We start from the raw sequence: 18,823 nt of genomic DNA, 5'->3' as shown, positions 1-18,823 counted from the left end.
TGGAATACTGCATCCAGTTTTGGTCACCTCAATGCAAAAAAAAAATGTTGAGACTCTAGAAAGAGTACAGAGAAGAGCAACAAAGATGACTAGGGAACTGGAGGCCAAAGCATATAAGGAACAGCTGCTGGAATTGGGTATGTCTAGTTTAATGAAGAGCAGGATGAGGGGGGACATGATAGCAGTGTTCCAGTATCTCAGGAGCTGCCACAAAGAAGAGGATGTCAAGCTATTTTCCAAGGCGCCTGAAGGCAGGAGAAGAAGCAACGGGTGGAAACTAAGCAAGGAGAAAAGCAATCTAGAACTAAGGAGAAACTTCCTGACAGTGAGAACAATTAACCAGTGGAACAACCTGCCTCCAGAAGCGGTGAATGCTCCAACACTGGAGGTTTTTAAGAAGAGACTGGACAGCCATTTGTCCGAAATGGTATATAGGGTTTCCTGCCTGAGCAGGGGGTTGGACTAGATGACCTCCAAGGTCCCTTCCAACTTTACTATTATTATTATTATTATTAAATATGCACAGTTGCTATAGGACAGTGATGGTGAACCTTTTAGAGACCGAGTGCCCAAACTGCAACCCAAAACCCACTTATGCGTCTCGGGTGCCGGGTGGGTGTGGCCCATTGGGTGGGTGTGGCTGTGGTGGTACAGCAGACTGGGTGGGACTAAAAAGTTCAATCAATCAATTCCAACTTTGCAAGATCTTTTTTTTCTCCCGTGAGAAGTTGAAATTGACTGATTGATTGAACCTTTTTTTTTTTTGTACACGGCAGCAGAGACCTAAAGCGAAAAGGTTTTATAAAACCCAGCTGAAGGCCTAGGACTGGGGCGACGGTGCGCATGCCCACAGAGAGGGCTCTGAGTGCCGCCTCTGGCACCCGTGCCATAGGTTCGCCACCACTGCTATAGGAAAACGCCTTGGTTGCAAAGCCTCCCTTCTTCTGCATTTAAGCACACTCTAGTAAGCAGTCAGGGTGAAACAAATGCATGCTGGTACATTTGCAACCATATGCTTTCCCCTTTACTAGAACCATGGTTGCACAGAGTGTCAGGGTTTGGAGACAGAGCTATTAATATCCATCAGGAACCAAGTGACATGATAGAAGTATTCTATCTAAGGAACTACCCCAAAGAAGTGTGTGTGTGTGGGGGGGGTCAATCTATTCTCCAAAGCGCCTGAAGGCAGGACAAGAAGCAATGGATGGAAACTAACCAAGGAGAGAAGCAACCTAGAACTAAGGAGGAATTTCCTGACAGTTAGAACAATCAGAGGAAATGGCGTGCCTCTAGAAGTTGTGGGTGCTCCAATACTGAAGTTTTTAAAGAAAAGGTTGGACAACCATTTGTCTAAAATAGTATACGGTTTCCTGCAGAGGGTTGGACTAGAAGACCTCCAAGGTCCCTTCCAAACTCTGTTACTCTGAGTGTAGAGCAAGCAGAGCCAATAGGTAAGGGTTGCTCTGAGCTAAATAGCCATGAAGTGGTGTGAGGCCAGAGTTCCTTCAATGAGAAACTATCCACAGGCTCTGTCATGATGCAGCTTTGTAAGAGAAAAGGCCAAGTTTATCGTGGTTTTCAATAAACCAGCATTGAGCTTGAAAAGATTTGATCCAGCTGCCAGACAAATCTATGTCATAAAACAGAAGAAGTTGGTAGTTACTTCTGACTTGCTATAGAGTTTAGAGGTACCCAAACAAAATACCTTCTAAAATCCAGCAAAACAGGCAAATCATAGCCTCTCCATAAATGGAATAAAGACCCACTCACTTTGCAGCATCATTCTGATTACTATGGTCCTTCCTCTGATCCAAAACTAATGTTTGCACAACTTTAAATCAGAACAAACTGCAATGGTAGCATTCATACAACATGCTAAACCAAAGGTAAAGGTGTGCTTGCTAGTACTTTTGCAGGAGGCATTAAGTGTGATCCTTACTGTCAAAGCAGTGTCTACTACAGGTATAGTCATGGATAATAAGCTATCATGGCTATATTCACTACAGAAGATCAAAACCATATTAGATTGTCATTCTTGGGGGGAGGTGTTGTGTTGTACGAGAAAAATAACTTTGAATTAGTGTTTAGTCTGAATAAAATGTGAAAAGACCACAGCCTGAGCAAAACTAACTTTGAAAGTACAAAATTAATCTGAATTCAAGTAAGTAAATGAACATGTACAGAGGGTGTAACTTCACTCATTTACTAGTAAGTCAGTCTTCCTGAAAAGAATACCCTGAATAAGTCTACATATGCTTGTTCTATCATTCTACCAGACTAGCAAAAGATGTTTTGTACAGTTACTTTAAAATTTTCACTGAGATGGAAAGAAATTATATCTATTTCATGGAGGTTAATTACAGACAACATTATACCAACTGTATAAAAATAGGAAGGACAATTCAGATTTCTTTTGCAATTTGTTTCCTCCATGGTCAGTGCAGCTATCATGCTAATAGTTATTCCTTAGCAGCAAACTATATCATCACTAGCATTTCTTACATGTATATTTTCAGCTTTTCAAGATTGGCAAGATCAAAAAATAGGCACAGCAGGGACCCTAACAATTCCCTTTTTTGCTATAGAGTACAATAATAGAATCTTGAATCCAAATTTCTCTCCACTCCATCTCATACCAAACAAAATTGCAAGGCTATCTTGATTTTCTTTCTCATACCTTCCTCTTTCTCAGAACTACTTTTTTTAAAGTTCCTCTTTAATGATTTGCTCATTTCTTTCTCAGTCAGAGGTCTACATCCCTTCACCTACACTGAACCACATTTTAGTTAATATGCTGTGTGAACCCAGTTTGTGATTAGTGGACATGCAGTTTGAAGTAATGGAATATTCTGAGCTTAAGTGACCCTAGGTAAGTATATCTCCAAACACTATTATTATAAATAGAAACCCCGTTGTGTAGTTACAGTAGCACAACTACTGTATAAAACAGGCTTCTCCAATCTAGTATCTTGAAAGGAATTGGATTTCAACTAGTGGAATCCCCCTATCAGTCATAGAGGGATTGGAATTATGGGACTTGATCCAACACATTTGAAGGACATCAGCTGGTGGAAGCCTTATATAAAGTTAAAAAAATGAGTGCGATTTACTCACCTCAGACAACTTTGATTCATCTTTCTCCACATTTTCCATTCTGACGGAAACACAGTTCTACTGATATTTAATAGCCATACATTCTTCTCCTGCAGTCTCAGCAATGTTTGACTGTCATCTTATCATCAGTACATGTTTCTAGCAGGCAGCAGCAGGCAGATAATGTTGAAGGACAGAACTGGGTATACCTCATCATCCATCTTACTTTGTTGGCTATCTTCAAGGTAGAAGTAAGAGTCAGGTGTCAATCAGATTAGTTTCCCTACTTGAGAGTAGGAGTGCCAATTTGATATTCACTAAGAGCAGCAAATGTCTCATTGGTCCTGACAATATATGCTTTCAAGTCAATGTTGACTCCAGATGACTGCCTAGACCAGGAGTAGGCAACCTTGGCTCTTTTATGACTCGTGGACTTCAACTCCCAGAATTCCTGAGTCAGCATAGCATAGCTGACTCAGGAATTCTGGGAGTTGAATTCCACAAGTCATAAAAGAGCCAAGGTTGCCTACCCCTGGCCTAGACAAATTGCTGCCATTTTCTTGGCAAGATTTTCAACAGTGTTTTGCCGTTGCCTGTTCCTGGGGCTGAGAATATGTGACAGGCCCAAGGTCACCCAGCAGGCTTTGTACCTACGGTGAGACTAGAACTCATGCTCTCCTGTTTCTAGCCTGGTGCCTTAACCCCTGCAACAAACTGGCTTTCTAGGATTTACATAACACTTCTGAAAGTTTAAAACAGGTCAGACATTTGTTTTATTCTTTATGGGTTTTTTCTTGGTTCTAACTTGTTCTCTATTTTAAGAAGTTTATTTTAAATGCTGAACTGCAACGGTATTTAATATCTTGAAAAGAGTAGAAGTGTATCTATAGCAGCGTTTCTCAGCCTCAACTATAAAGTTTTTTAAGTGGCTACGGTTGAGAAAAACTGATCTATAGCCTGTAACTATAGTAGCTACTCAGAGAACAAAAGGTTTGTTTAAACGACTACCCCCTGCCCCTTAAAAAAAAGTTTTGGGTCATAGAAAATATCCTTGAGGGCAGATTAAGGAAAGACAGGTAAAAACAAGGTTTGCCTTTGGGTAGATAAACATTTACATTTTGCTAGCATTACTGTTGTTATTGCAGGGCATTTGTGACATGGTAAGCAGCCAAAGGCAGCTTGTGTGTTTTGTTTTTTGTTTTTTTTTAAATCCCTGCAGCATGCTCTTGCTTTTATATAATCTATTATATGATAAACCACCTATATTGTAATCTATCAGGTCATGGAAACCAAGCAATTTGGATTAACTGAAATCCTGTAGATGTCTGGTGGGAGTACAGACCCAGACTCAAAAAGATGGGTTTGCAGCATTTTTGTAAAGGCAATCTATATATGCCAATGCTGCAAGTCAGAGAGAAAGAAATTGTAGCCAATGAATAAGTTCAATTTAAAAAAGAGATTCAAATTGGTCATCTCCTGATTCGTAATTAAGTCTCTGTGCTTATAATTCTATTACATTGTTTCTCTACCTTAGCAGCTTTATCATATAAGGACTTCAACTCCCAGAACCCCCCTATCTAGCATGCTGGTTGGAGAATTTGGGAAGTTGAAATCCACAAATCTTAAAATTGCTGAGGCTGAACACAGTTCTATGCCAACTTACCTGAAAGTTAGATCAACGATCTCACTGCAGACTTTTTTTCAATGGCATTGTACAGAATTGTCATTGTGCTCAATTAGTCATTAAACTATGCAAAATCCCAGTTCTTGCTCTAAATGTTAGACCACTTACTCCTTAATCAATATGACTTTAAAACCAAGAGCATCTGTTGCTCTTTATTCCCTATTTATGACATAGAAGAGTGTACAGCATGCATTCAATCATAGGTTACTAGCACCATCTGGTGGGAAAAGGTATAATAGGTTTTTAAACAGACATATTTTAATTTTATTATCTAGCAGTGGGAATAGTTTCAAAGTGAGAACATGAGGCATTTTCTGAGAATACAATTAAAGTATAAATTCAAGAATTTTTACGATTGATACAAGGCTAAGATTGCTTCCCACCCAATTCTGCATAACAGAAACCAACTACATTGGCAGTTGAATATTTCATCAAAACAATAAGAGGACAGCCTCATTGCTGCATCTGTGACCAACACTTTAGCACCATGTTATTGACTACATGAAACCATGGTCACAATTCCCCTAATGATCTCACCTTTTTAAATCAAAATCAAATATATTTCTCGGGTGAGAAGTACGAAGTATTTCCATTTCAGAGAAATTTTAGATGAAAAATCACTGTCCAAATTTCAAATTGTTTGCTAAGTTCTTTGTAACCTTATCTGGGGCTTCTGAAAGAGAAGATAAAAATGTTCAACAGTTTCCAAAAATATGTTTATCAAATTGTGATGCTCTTCCAAAATGAATAAAATTGGTAGACTTTCCCCCATGGGAAAGCTAGTTTTTTTTCCCTTTTCCTGCCTTCTTAGGATTGCATTGGGTGAGAGATAGGGCAGGGGCGTGGAAGTCCTGCTTAAGGTGAGAGGCAAATGAGGTAGGAATTGAGCTGTAGGAGTTTGCAAAAGTTGTGGGTGCTGCAAGAGGCCAGGAAAGGGCTTTGAGATCTTGAACCTTTGTGCTAGTTGATTGGGACATTTTTGAAATCTGTAGCTAGCATGAGAATAGTTGAATTGGTCATGGGATGCCAGCAGAAGAAGCTCTCTGATAGTTAATTGATGGTGATGGGTCTTGGTTGGGATGTAGAAGTGTTTTGTTCTTTTTTTTCTAATGGGGAGAGAACTAGCTAACTTTGCCAGGATGCAGATTTTGTTAATCACATTGCTCAAGGGATACAGTGGTGTGTGGCATCATATGGACCATTTCATGTATATTCATGTACATGTATATTCATGTGATTTGCACTTTTCATTCCGTTCACTAACTTCCAAGTGCCTACAATATTTACCCCATCCTAGGAGGAATAATTCCAGACTTAGGTTATTTCTACATCAGGGTCTTTTAATGTGGCTGAGACATTGTTCTTATGCAATCAAGTTAATATAGGTGTAATTACTGGCATTTTCATAATTGCAGTATAGAATAATGGTTTATATAGTGGTGGTTTAGTTTTGGTTCAAGAAAGGTACTTCAGAATCTGTAGTAGTACAAAGTAGCTTCAGTATGTGACTCTTTAAAGTAGCTACATCTTTTCTTACAATCATATAAGAGCTGCAGAAGGCAGCAGTATGATCCCAAAAAAGATATAGCAGGCTGGTCCTATGCTCACACTCCATCACATTTTATTGGAATTGCATCTGAAGTGCTCCATTGCCCTACTATATTACTTGATGCCTAAGAACATAGTTGATAACAGTCTACTGTACTCAGAAGAAAGGAAGTCCTCTACACTGTCAAGTAGACATTTCCTTCCTATATCCTCTGACATGTTTATGAGTTCCTGTTCTGTGCAGCAGTCTCTAATTTGTGAAAACTTTATTACATGCAGGGAAGGATTTTTTATTTCTTACTTTTTAAAATCATTTCTTCCCTTACATAAGTACAGTTTTTTTGCAATTAAAGTGACATAGGGGGGGAAATCATAATTAAAATGTTCACGTGAATAGGAAACTGTAAAAATAATATAAATATATTATTTTATAAATAATAATATAAACCCAAGTTCAAATTGGCAAAATATGTTCACAGGACACTCACACCCTCCAAATAATCCCAGGTCTTTTAAAAAATGTTTCTCAAAAAAATTAGTCAGAAATCAACATATCAGTGACAAATTAGTAATACTAATAATTAACAAAAAAAAGCAGTACATCTTAATAACTATTTTGGTTCAGTTGTTTCCAACAAGAGAGCATTTATTCTTTCAGGAACATCTGAAAACCGAGAAGAAATATGTTTGGGAATGTCTATTTGGAATTAATTTAAATCTCTGGAGCCAGATAAATTGCATTCTACAGAATTGAGGGGATATGATGGTTTCACTGGAACTTTATTTATTATCTGTGATAAATTCTGGAGACATAATAAAGAGCAAAATAACCCAATTTCAGAAGATGGGGGCAGAGGATCTGTATAGCTCCAGCCAATCAATCTGGCATCAGTTCCTGAGTTTGGCACCATTTCCTAAAGATTCTTAAGAAAATCATAAAGTTCAGTTTACCTTGACAGCAATAGAATAATTACCAGAAGCCAGAATGGATTTTTGTGTGGGCTGTATGGCATGAAAATTTACCGCTCATAGCTCAAAGCCATCTCATTAGTAGTTTATCATTCTAGAAAGAAGCAATAAGTAGATCTCTACTTTTCAATTCTTTTTTAAATTAATGTTCAAACAAAGAAGTAGAACAAATGCTTATTCAGTCTGAAGATGACACAAAATTGGGATTACTGTAGAGAAGTTGAATAGGTATAGTTGAATGAGGTACAATAGACACAAATTCATATGGGACAATAATCAAATGAACAGCTATAGGGTAGAGGATACTACTTGTTTCAGAGTAGCAACTGACTGTAAATATAAATTACAGTACTGTAATTGCAAAATAAACAAAAAAAAGTTAGATTCAATATAGTTTCCTGGCCAGATAAAGTAACTTTATTTTTCCTTACTTTGTACAGATTATATACCACGTTAAGGCCTTGGTACCACACTTTAAGAAGTACTTATGACCCAAAATTTCTAATGCTAAGTGCACTGTAACTTTGAACGGTCACTAAACAAGTGGGTGTAAGTCAAGGACTATCTATAACTAGAACAGATTCAGAGAAGAGCAACAATGGTTACCAGGAACTAGGAACAACTTTATATGATTAGCTTTTATTAAAAATATTTCTTAAAAAGTGAATTATTTGCCAACATAACTCACAAAACAAATAGCACATCAGCGATAATGCACCTAAGAAACTGCATATATTAAAATGGTAAAATAAATGTAAGAGGAGAAACAGTGAAGAAAGAAAAAAGAAGAAACAATGTCCATACGATATCAATATAAAATTAATATAAACCTTAAAGTTATTAAATCCTAGATCAGGGGTAGGCAGCCTTGGCTCTTTTATGACTTGAATGAAGTCCACGAGTCATAAAAAAGCCAAGTTGCCTACCCCTGTCCTAGACCTTATTGATGCACCTTCTCATTTTTAGAATACAAAGACATTTCAAGGATGGATAAGAATGCATAGCTTGAATCCATTCCTTAACATCAGAGGCATACATTTCTTTCCATCTACACAAAATAATTCCCCTTGCTGAGTCCCAGGCTTGACAAAGTCAGAGTCCTTCATTAAAATGTCACATTCTATATTCTGGAGTATAATTCAACAGCACATTTACATCTTTAATGACTCCGTTCTTTTTCTGCAAGACTATGCTCACATAGGGAGGAACGTGAAATAAAAGAGAGCCACTAATGAACACAGCTAAACCACGTAAGGACCCTAAACCTTCCAATGTCTTGAGAAGATCAAGGTGGGACTATGAGAGCATTCTTTTGATACCAGAAAACAAGTTGCATAAAGGAAATACTAACTTACTCTCTATTGCTCTGGAGTGCCAGTCATGAGATAAAGCTATTAAGTTACACAAAAGCAAGCTCCAGCTGAATGTCAGAAAAACCTTCATAAGATAAGAGCAGTTTGACAGGAGAACCATTGATCCAGAGAGGCCACAGCTCCCTCCACCAAATAGATAGCTGTTTTTTAGGAATAGTTGAGTCTGATCCTGCACTGAAAACAAGAATCAGTCTAATTCAGCAGGACCATCTGATTAATACCTCACTGTACTACAGAAGTGCTGAACTATCTTCACCAGGAACATTAAACTCCACAGAAGTGACATCCCACTGAGATTCTCTACAAAAGGTAAACCAATCTAGGATGCTAATACCTGATTCATTGTTGCATATGGAAGCAGGGTTGATATAAAAGGCCTGGAGACTAAACATACGAAGAACGGCTGCAGGACTTGGGTTTGGCTAGTCTAAAGAAAAGAAGAAATAGGGGAGACATGATAGCAGTATTCCAGTACTTGAGGGGCTGCCACAAAGAAGAGGGGGTCACATTATTCATCAAAGCACCAGAAGGCAGGACAAGAAACAATGGTTGGAAACTGACCAAAGAGAGAAGCAACCTGGAATTAAGGAGAAAGTTCCTGACAGTGAGGACAATTAACTGGTGGAACAGCTTGCCTCCAGAAATCGTGGGCGCTCCATCACTGGAGATTTTTACGAAGAGGCTAGACAGTCACCTGTCTGAGATGGTATAGGTTCTCTTGCTTGAGCAGGGGGGTGGACTAGAAGACCTCCAAGGTCCCTTCCAGCTTCTATTCTATTCTATTCTATTCTATAACAGATTTATACTGGAAAGAAACGTCTAGCGATCATTACAGTTAGGAGAATGGAGGCAATTTGGATTTGGCAATTTGGATTTATCTGCCAGGACCTTATCACATATCATCAGCCCTGCTGAAATAGACAAATCACAAGAAGGGGAGAACAGTGCATGAACATTTTTGCTGACGTTTCTGAAACAGTGGAATAACTACGAGGAAAATTGCAAAACAAAACTATAAAAAAACACCTCCTGTAGCTTTATTCTTGGGTGGTTTTGCTTTCTCTTTCACTTGGTAAAGCTAGGAGTAATCATTATTCATTCTGAGAGGCATACCAATTGATAAGGGTGAAATTTATGGTCTTTTGCTCTGATTTTATCATAGCTCGGTTTTTTCGTATGAAAAGAATGGCCCACCATTTCCATTAGAAATGAATAACTATATTGTCTGCTTGGAAGTTGTTTAGCAGGCTCTGCTACAGAGGGATGATCATAACTACTGTCAAAGGGTATTTGTCAGATTTGATTATCATACGTTCTAGGAAGGAAAGTCAGCGTTTCCTTTCAGTGTGCATGTATGATGGTGAATAAAATGTGCACAAAGTGAAATACGAGATGTTTCAGATTCAGAATGCTTGAAAAGGTCAAAGGCATCAGGTACAACATATTAAATGGGCTGACTTGAATAATAGGGTAGGAATATAATAAGCACGTTCATGAAGTATAGCACATGGCTTCATTTCAAATGCATTCTATAGATTTAGAGCCAAGACATATATTGTGTGTCATTCTTTCACTGATCAATTATTGAGCCATCAGGGGAAGCCTCTTTTACTTCTGAAAAAAAAGGCAAAAACGCATGGATCGTTCTCCTGTTTTTGTTTGTGCTCTTGGTGTCTACTGTCACTATATTTTGACTGGAGATGAAGCTGGTGGATTTAAGCTTTATTTAGTAAATCCCTTCCTATCAGACTGTAAAGCTCCTTGTACTTAGTGGGATAACAAGAGGGGGAGCATCACTTTGAGATGTAAGTGAAGAAGCAAAGGTAGAGTTGCTTGAGTGGGATGTGTCACATCTATTAAAGCATCATTTCATTCTTGGCTTTGATGGTTCTCTGACGATTTGTTTTTTTAAAAAATCCCTTGTAGTGAATTCAGTTTGCTTTTAAGTTTCTATACATAGGCTGCCAAACCCAAAGCCTTCCTTAAAGGTTTAGATTATAATCCAAGGTATTTTGTTGTGCACCTTCTTATGTCAGGACTGTTTAAATTGCTGTGAACATCCTAAATTCTAGATGACAATTGGGAATAGTAGGAAGAGAGCATGTTTTAATGGTATTCCAATATTTTTATTCTGCCTTTCTATTAAGAACAGGCACACCTAATAAGGATGATTCGTGGAATATTTATAACCTTTATCTTTCCCTGAAAACTCACTGAGAATTTCAATCATATATTTATTTCAATACTAATACGAGATACACCATTTGAAATCATTGCATCTACAAATAAATCATTTTTCCATAATAATTATTCCCAAGATATTTAAGAGAATTCAAATATAAACATAGCCTCAATTTTCACAGATTTCTATCGATACATGAAAGTTTATGGGAAGAATATAAAAGTTTACTCTGATCATTTGAATACCCTGATAATTTCCCAAAGAGTTGTGCTACGTTGTATTAGTATAGAACAGGGGTAGCCAACCTTGGCTCTTTTATGACTCGTGGACTAAGCTGGCTCAGGAATTCTGGGAATTGAAGTCCACGAGTCATAAAAGAGCCAAGATTGACTACCCCTGGTATAGAACATTCATAATAATCAATTGATTATGTGTCATTAAATAATTTTCATCTCCTAGCAATCACATAGATAGCTGTTCTTCACGATGACCTTTGTCCTTGGAGGAATCAGATTATCTAGATCAGTTTCAAATGGGCTTCAGGCCAAGATTCAGCACAGAGCAGGCTAGGTCAGACTTGTTGATGACCTGTGACAGAGCTGGGATGGAGGCGGGCCATTCATCTTTGTGTTCCTGATCTCTCAGTGGATTTTAACACTGTCACCCATAGTATCCTTAGGACTAGCTTCAGAGGTTGGAATTAGGGGCATCATTTTATCATGGTTTTCTTCCTCCTTCAGGGCCAGTTCCTATCAATGTTGACAGTTTGCTTCTGGGTACAATTCAAGGAGCTGGTTACGACTTATAAAGTCCTATGCGGCATAGGATCGGTTATCTGAATTACTGCATCCTGGATTCTGGTAGATGACCCTGTTTGATCAAAGGAATCCAGAATATGCCAACCCTATCAGCTAGTATGGGAGATAAGCAATCCCTCTGGCCACCAGTACAGCTTTTTATAATAGTGTTTGCTATATTTTGAGTTGCCCATTTTGCAGACAGGCAGTGCCAAAGAGAAAGAAAAGGAGGAGAGGAGAGGAGGGGAGGGGAGGGGAGGGAGGAAAGGAAGGAAGGAAGGAAGGAAGGAAGAGGAAGGAAGGAAGGAAGGAAGGAAGGAAGGAAGGAAGGAAGGAAGGAAGGAAGGATTCAGTCTAAACCAGGGGTAGCCAATCTTGGCTCTTTTATGACTCGTGGACTTCAACTCCCAGAATTCCTGAGCCAGCCATTCTGGCTCAGGAATTCTGGGAGTTGAAGTCCACGAGTCATAAAAGAGCCAAGGTTGCCTACCCCTGGTCTAAACCATCTACTAGTATTTTTAGAGATGATGAGTCAAAACATTAAATATGTTATGATTGCTCGCTGGTACTATTAAAAAGTTTTTTCCCTGGACAAATGAACTGTCACATTAAAGTAAGAAGAAAAATTACAGGGCTGGATCAAGATGTGACAACTTGCGAGCATAAGCACCTGTAATTTATACAGGTGAAAGCATGGCATTGGAATAGCTGAGGTTCCCACAAGAGCTCTGCAGAATTCACACGACTAGGGGAAAAGAAAGGTATTCTCTTTCTATTTTCCTTCCCTTTAAGTATGTGTATAGAGTGCGCGTGAGTGATGCACACATCTAAATTTGTGGAATATTTTCTAATGAATTAGTTAGAAACCAATCAATCATGCTCCTGGCGTGCTCAATGGAAACCTCACTGAACGTGCTCTGACATGTAATATCCTATCTGTTTTTAAAAAGATGTCCAGTGAAACAGTAACAGTTTAGCGGCTGAAGAATAACTATCCTACCCTGTGTCTACAAAAGTAAATGAAATTAACTATGCCAAAAAACTAGTTGAAGCAGGGATGTTTCTTAAAACTCTTAAAAGTGTACAGTAGCTCAGTAGCTGTAACGGTATGAAGAAATGATCTTGGGAGAGAGGGAGAAGAAACATAGTCAAGGAACCCTCAGTTAAAAAGTAATTTAGATGTCAGCCCTGCAAAGTAAACCCGACAGGAAGCATGGCCACATGATTGAACTTTGATTTACTGTAAGGCTACATTAGCAGAATTTTGCAAATCTGAAAGTACATTTCTCCCTCCTTCCCTTTTACAACCCAAGAAACTAGGAGGGTCTCTTCTGAGGTGCTTGCTCCACCCACCTTCTTGCTGCAGATAGTTGCCTTTTATTTGTTCCCTTGGCTGCGTCTCTTCTCTCTGTCTCCCAAGGTCATTTACACATACCATTACAACAACACAACCATCCTGCTTTCTTTTCTTTTCTTTTCTTTTCTCTCTTTCTCTTTCTTTCTTTCTTTCTTTCTTTCTTTCTTTCTCTTTCTTTCTTTCTCTTTCTTTCTTTCTGTCTTTCTCTTTCTCTTTCTTTCTTTCTTTCTTTCTTTCTTTCTTTCTTTCTTTCTTTCTTTCTTTCTTTCTTTCTTTCTTTCTTTCTTCAGGTTCTTTAACATTTTGAATTTTATCTCCTTCCCCAGATGTTGGATATTATGTCTAAAAGAACTGCCTTTTTAAAAAGCTGGTTGTTATCCTCTTTCCCTTTTCATTTATAGAAATTATTGTCTGATCCCCTTGTTTGCTCTTCTATATATCTCTTAGAGAATTTATTGCATGATTGCCCAGCAAGGAAGGAAATTGGCTCTTATAAATTGTTTAAAATATAGTGCATGGGCCCACAATACTTGCTGATGTCATTGATCCATCAGGTCTCTTTCATGGATGCTTTTTATCAAGCGGGATCCATTCTATGACTTCCTTCGTCCACCTGCCATCAATTCTTCTTGCTGTGTGACCAGCCCATTTCCTTTTCAATTCTTTTAGTTTCTTGATGATATCATATATTTTTGTTTGTTCTCTAATCCATGTGTGGGCCTTTCTATCCTATCTTGTAATACTGAGCATGTATCTTTCCATGGCTCTTTGCACCACTCGTAGCTTTTGTATCAATTCTGAGGTTAATGTCCATATTTCACCGACATATTGCATCTTTCTAAGGCTTGAAATATAGATTAGAAATTCATTAAGAAACAAAGATGAGGGACTGAAACTAAAGTGCAACTATAAATATATACTTAGTAGTGTCCCAACTTTTAATAAGAAACCTACTGTGCACATTTGTGGCTTGCTCCTTCTTTTCTTATGAGGCGGCTAACATAAATTGGGTATTTAAGACTACTGTTGAGGATGGGGGACTGGAGCTAAGGATCTTAGCAGACCTAGCTTCGGGAGTGTGGGGTGGTTAGGATACTGAAGCAGAAGACAGTTGAGAGGCCAACAGGTTGGCAGTTCAAAACCTGAGAGTGTGAGCCACGTGATGGAACGAGCTCTCTTCTGTTTGTCCCAGCTCCTGCTAACCTGGCAGTTTGAAAGCATGCAAATGCAAGTAGATAAGTAGAGACCGCCTTCTGCCGCAGATTCCCTCCCACAGACCGGTACGCTCCCACAGAGTGGGTCTCCTCAGGGTGCCGTCGGCCAAGCAATGTCGGCTGGCGACCCCCAGGGGGAGGGCCTTCTCTGTGGGTGCCCCTACCCTCTGGAACGAACTACCCCCCGAGATTCGGATAATTCCGGATCTCCTTACCTTCCGTCGCGCCCTCAAGACATGGCTTTTTCAGCAAGCGGACCTGACCTAGGGTGGATTTTATACTGGGTTTTTTAGGAATTTGGAAGACACAACTTTAAAATTCGGTTTAATTCGGTTTTATAGGGGGGGATTGTATATATGTTTTGGTTTTAAATATGTTGTGCGCCGCCCTGAGTCCCGCAGGGAGAAGGGCGGCATATAAATTAAATTAAATAAATAAATTAATTAAATAAATAAATAGGTACCACTTCTGTGGGAAAATAACAGGAACGTGAAAGGAACCCCATTGGGAGTTCCCTGGGCAATGGTGATGTCACCGGCTAATCCTTCAATCCAGAAGCCCCTTGGTAGGTGCTTGTGACACGAATGCAGCAGCAGCAGAGGCAGCCATCATAACTAATATTGTGAAAAGATATTTTGGGATTTTTTTTCAGAAACATTGTCCAACATCCTGTTGTAATTTAATGAATGTTCTACATTTAGGCAAGAAAAACCAAATGTACAGGTATAGTATAGGGGGTACCTTGCTCAATAGTAGTAACTGTGAGAGGGATCTCGGAGTCCTAGTGGACAATCACTTAAATATGAGCCAGCAGTGTGCTGCAGCTGCCAAAAAAGCCAACACAGTGCTAGGCTGCATTAACAGAGGGATAGACTCAAGATCACGTGAAGTATTAATACCACTTTACAATGCCTTGGTAAGGCCACACTTGCAATACTGCATCCAGTTTTGGTCACCACGATGTAAAAAAGATATTGAGACTCTAGAAAGAGTACAGAGAAGAGCAACAAAGATGATTAGGGGACTGGAGGCTAAAACATATAAGGAACGGTTGCTGGAATTGGGTATGTCAAACTAGAGAAGGATGAGGGGGGACATGATAGCAGTGTTCCAATATCTCAGGGGCTGCCACAAAGAAGAGGGAGTCAAGCTATTTTCCAAAGTGCCTGAAGGCAGGACAAGAAGCAATGGATGGAAACTAACCAAAGAGAGAAGCAACCTAGAACTAAGGAGAAACTTCCTGACAGTTAGAACAATTAACCAGTGGAACAATCTGCCTCCAGAAGCGGTGAATGCTCCAACACTGGAAGTTTTTAAGAAGAAACTGGACAGCCATTTGTCCAAAATGGTATAGGGTTTCCTGCCTGAGCAGGGGGTTGGACTAGATGACCTCCAAGGTCTCTTCCAACTTTATCATTATTATTATTATTAATTATGTGCGTAGATTTTTTTTTCAAATTTTAACTATTTTCACATAAGAGTTCAACCCCTGTTACTTTCTGTAATTATAGACAATCGATATATATTATCCCTAAGATTAAATGTATTTCTTATTTAACTAACTACAGTAAAATATTGTAGATTCCATGAAACCAATGTTTCAAACTTGATTCACTCACGTATTTTCTTTTACTACTGTTTAAGCAGGTAACTGTGGTTTCATCTTTAAATAACGAAACCTTAAGTAGAGCATGGAGCACCATCCTGCAAAATAATCTTCCTTTCTTGTTGGCTCACTTGGAAAGTCCAGTTAGGTTCTTTTCATGTTTTTAGGGAGAGGGAGAGAGGGAGGGAGAGGGAGAGGGAGAAGGAGAGGGAGAGGGAGGGAGAGAGATGGGGCCTTTCTACTGTTAAAGAAGCATAAGATACATTTCTAAAAGCTTCTTTGCTTCTAATAGGTGTCTAGATTTCTTCAATGTGTATACTCTTACCCTACTAAAATGCCTTCTTTAATTAATTTGAAATAACCTCTTATTCTGTTGAATAAGAGGTTGTTATGTAGAGAGTCCTTAGTAAATCAAGTGTTCCACAAGAGACTTTTGACTGAGTTGAGAAGAAATTAAAAGAAAAATCAAAGAATTGCAGCAGGAACTGAGTCTGCTGTGTTAAAGAGTTACTGGAACATAGTGAGTGCGGGCACTATATTTATTTTATAATTCACTCATTATGCTTCAAAATGGTGAACTTTGAAACTTTCTATATTTATGTTTTTTATTTTGATTTTGTGCCTTTGAGTCAGCATTGATTTCTGAAAACTGCCTGGACTAGTTCCTACAGTTTTCTTGGCAAGACTTTTCAGATGTGGTTTGCCATTGTCTTCTTCTTGGGGTTGAGACAGAGTGATTGGTCCAACTCACCCAGCCTGCTTTGTAACTCAGGTGGGACTAAAACACACAATCTTCTGGTTTCTAGCCTGATGCCTTAGCCACTACACCAAACTGGTTCTCCTTCATTTGTATACAAACTTTACATTCCCTTCTCTTCTGAAAAGAACCGTACAATATTTCAGTTTTCCCGACATGTAAAATTCTCCATTTGAGATAATCTATCTCTCCCTGTGTAACTGCCAGTCTCTCCAGTCTTCCAGGACTTGGATAACTTGGCAGGAGTCAATGCCCTGGTTGGAGGCTCTGATCATAGAATTGCTGCCCAATAACAAGGTCAGTTCCTGTCATATATCTCTGGATCCTGCTCAGATATGACTGAGAGATATTTTGTAGTAATTCAGAATCTTAAAGATGACCTTAAGATATTGTAAGCTTCCAGAACTTTTCTTGCTGGGATTAATGGACAGTCAATTGGAAAGAGCCAATTAGAAAGACCATTTTTATATCCCATTACTGCAAAAAACAGAAAGGCTCTGAAATAGCCACAATGGAGGAATGGTTGGTGAAGATGATAGAACTACCAGAGATGGCAAAATTAACTTGTTTGGCTAGTGAAAGATCAACAACTACATTTATCAGTAACCGGAAACCCCTTGTGTTTTTTTTTGCTGAAAAAAAAAGAAAAGAATAATGAACTTTGATTTATGGGTCTGAAGATTAGAAAGGGTAGCTTATATAAAGAAGGAAATTATGATACAACCTTAGAGAGAGGGGGGAGAAAACATAAATGTTATCTATAACTGCTGTCAAAACAATTGGGAGCTGTTTCCTTAAAATGTTTTCTTTTCTTTTCTATTTTTTCTCTATTTCTTTTTCAGTTTCATTACTTTATTTTTCCTTAATTCAAAAATCCTAATGTTTTTGATTCCGTTGAAAAATGACATTTTTTTAAAAAAAGGAAGCAATAACATTACAGACCCATTTCCCTACTACATATATAGAATGTATGAATAGTACTACATTCACACTGCACTGATACACCTGTCATACTTGTACGTTAATATCTGAGCAAAAAGAAGGCAAAGATATACAAGTGACTGAAGGAAAAATGCATCACCTTATCCGGCCTGAGAAGGGGGTTGGACTAGATGACTTCCAAGGTCCCTTCCATCATCATCATCATCATCATCATCATCATCATCATCATCATCATCATCATCATCATCATCATCATCATCATCATCATCATCATCATCATTATTATTATCTTATAAGGATTCCTGAATTTATATAAATATGATAATTCCCAAACAACTGTATGGGAGGTATATGGAGACAGCTGCTAATGGGCAGTAGCTATTAAGCAGTTATTCTAGGAACACATAGCTTTAATAGTAACATCTCTCCATGATATGTGAAAAATGAAGCAATACAAGCACCATGGATCTACCACCATTGCTAGAATAACTCAGTGCCATCTGCAAATCCTGGGAACCTACAAGATCGTTTTCTTCAATCTGTCTCAGCCTGATTTATTAAAGCATTGAGGGAGAATTTCCTAGTAGTCTCACACATCCAGGAGATGAAAAACAAGTATGGTAGAAGACAGTGAGGTCACAGTTCACCAATCCCACTTTGGAGATCAGGCTATCCTACCTGATGGCTTCCAGAAGATTGTTAAAAACTGAGCTTTTCATGAAATGTTTAGGTAATGGTTTACCTGCTGCACCAATGCTTAACTTTTTTTTTACTTTTTTTTGTTATTGCTATGCTCTATTTTTGTCATTAATGTTATGATTTATTTTTGGAGTCTGCGTATAATTTGTAGTGGAAGTTTTAACATTAGTTAATAGCACTAATACAAGCTGAAGTAGAATGAGAAAGAAGAGGACAGATAAAAGAAAAAGCTGAAAGTACAAAAAAGAAAAAGCATAAGAAAAATATATAAAGAAGGGGCTTCTGATCTTCTTCATGGCAGTTATAAGTACATTTGTAATTTAAACCTCTCTCTCTAAGGTTACATCCTGACTCTCTTCTTTCTATCCTGCCTAATCATCAAAACCATAAATCACAAATTCATGTTTTTCTTTTTTATGAGTTTATTTTTGTTGTTTTAATCACACTATGGATGTTTTAATTTTTGCATATGTCTGTAAACTATTAAGAATTGATGGGATAATCAATCAACCAACTCAACCAGCCAGCCCTGAACTAGCAGCTCAAATGCTCTCTCTCTCTCTCTCTCTCTCTCTCTCTCTCTCTCTCTCTCTCTCTCTCTC

The 18,823-nt window shown here is 38.4% G+C and overlaps 1 protein-coding gene across 1 annotated transcript in view; it reads left to right on the top strand.

Annotated features, from left to right (window-relative positions):
- Nucleotides 1-10,303: 10,303 nt before the first annotated feature.
- SGIP1 (SH3 domain GRB2 like endophilin interacting protein 1) overlaps nt 10,304-18,823 on the top strand; it is a 116,497-nt gene continuing 107,977 nt past the window's right edge. The window contains exon 1 of the mRNA XM_029287069.1: nt 10,304-10,396. Within this exon, the coding sequence (XP_029142902.1) occupies nt 10,304-10,396 (93 nt within the window). The remainder of the gene's footprint in view (nt 10,397-18,823) is intronic.

This window comes from Protobothrops mucrosquamatus, unplaced genomic scaffold (genome assembly GCF_001527695.2).
Source record: "Protobothrops mucrosquamatus isolate PMUCROS unplaced genomic scaffold, P.Mucros_1.0 scaffold_18, whole genome shotgun sequence".
Classification (NCBI taxonomy): domain Eukaryota; kingdom Metazoa; phylum Chordata; class Lepidosauria; order Squamata; family Viperidae; genus Protobothrops; species Protobothrops mucrosquamatus.
The sequence above is the reverse complement of the archived record's forward strand: the minus strand, read 5'-3'. Positions and strand labels throughout refer to the sequence as shown.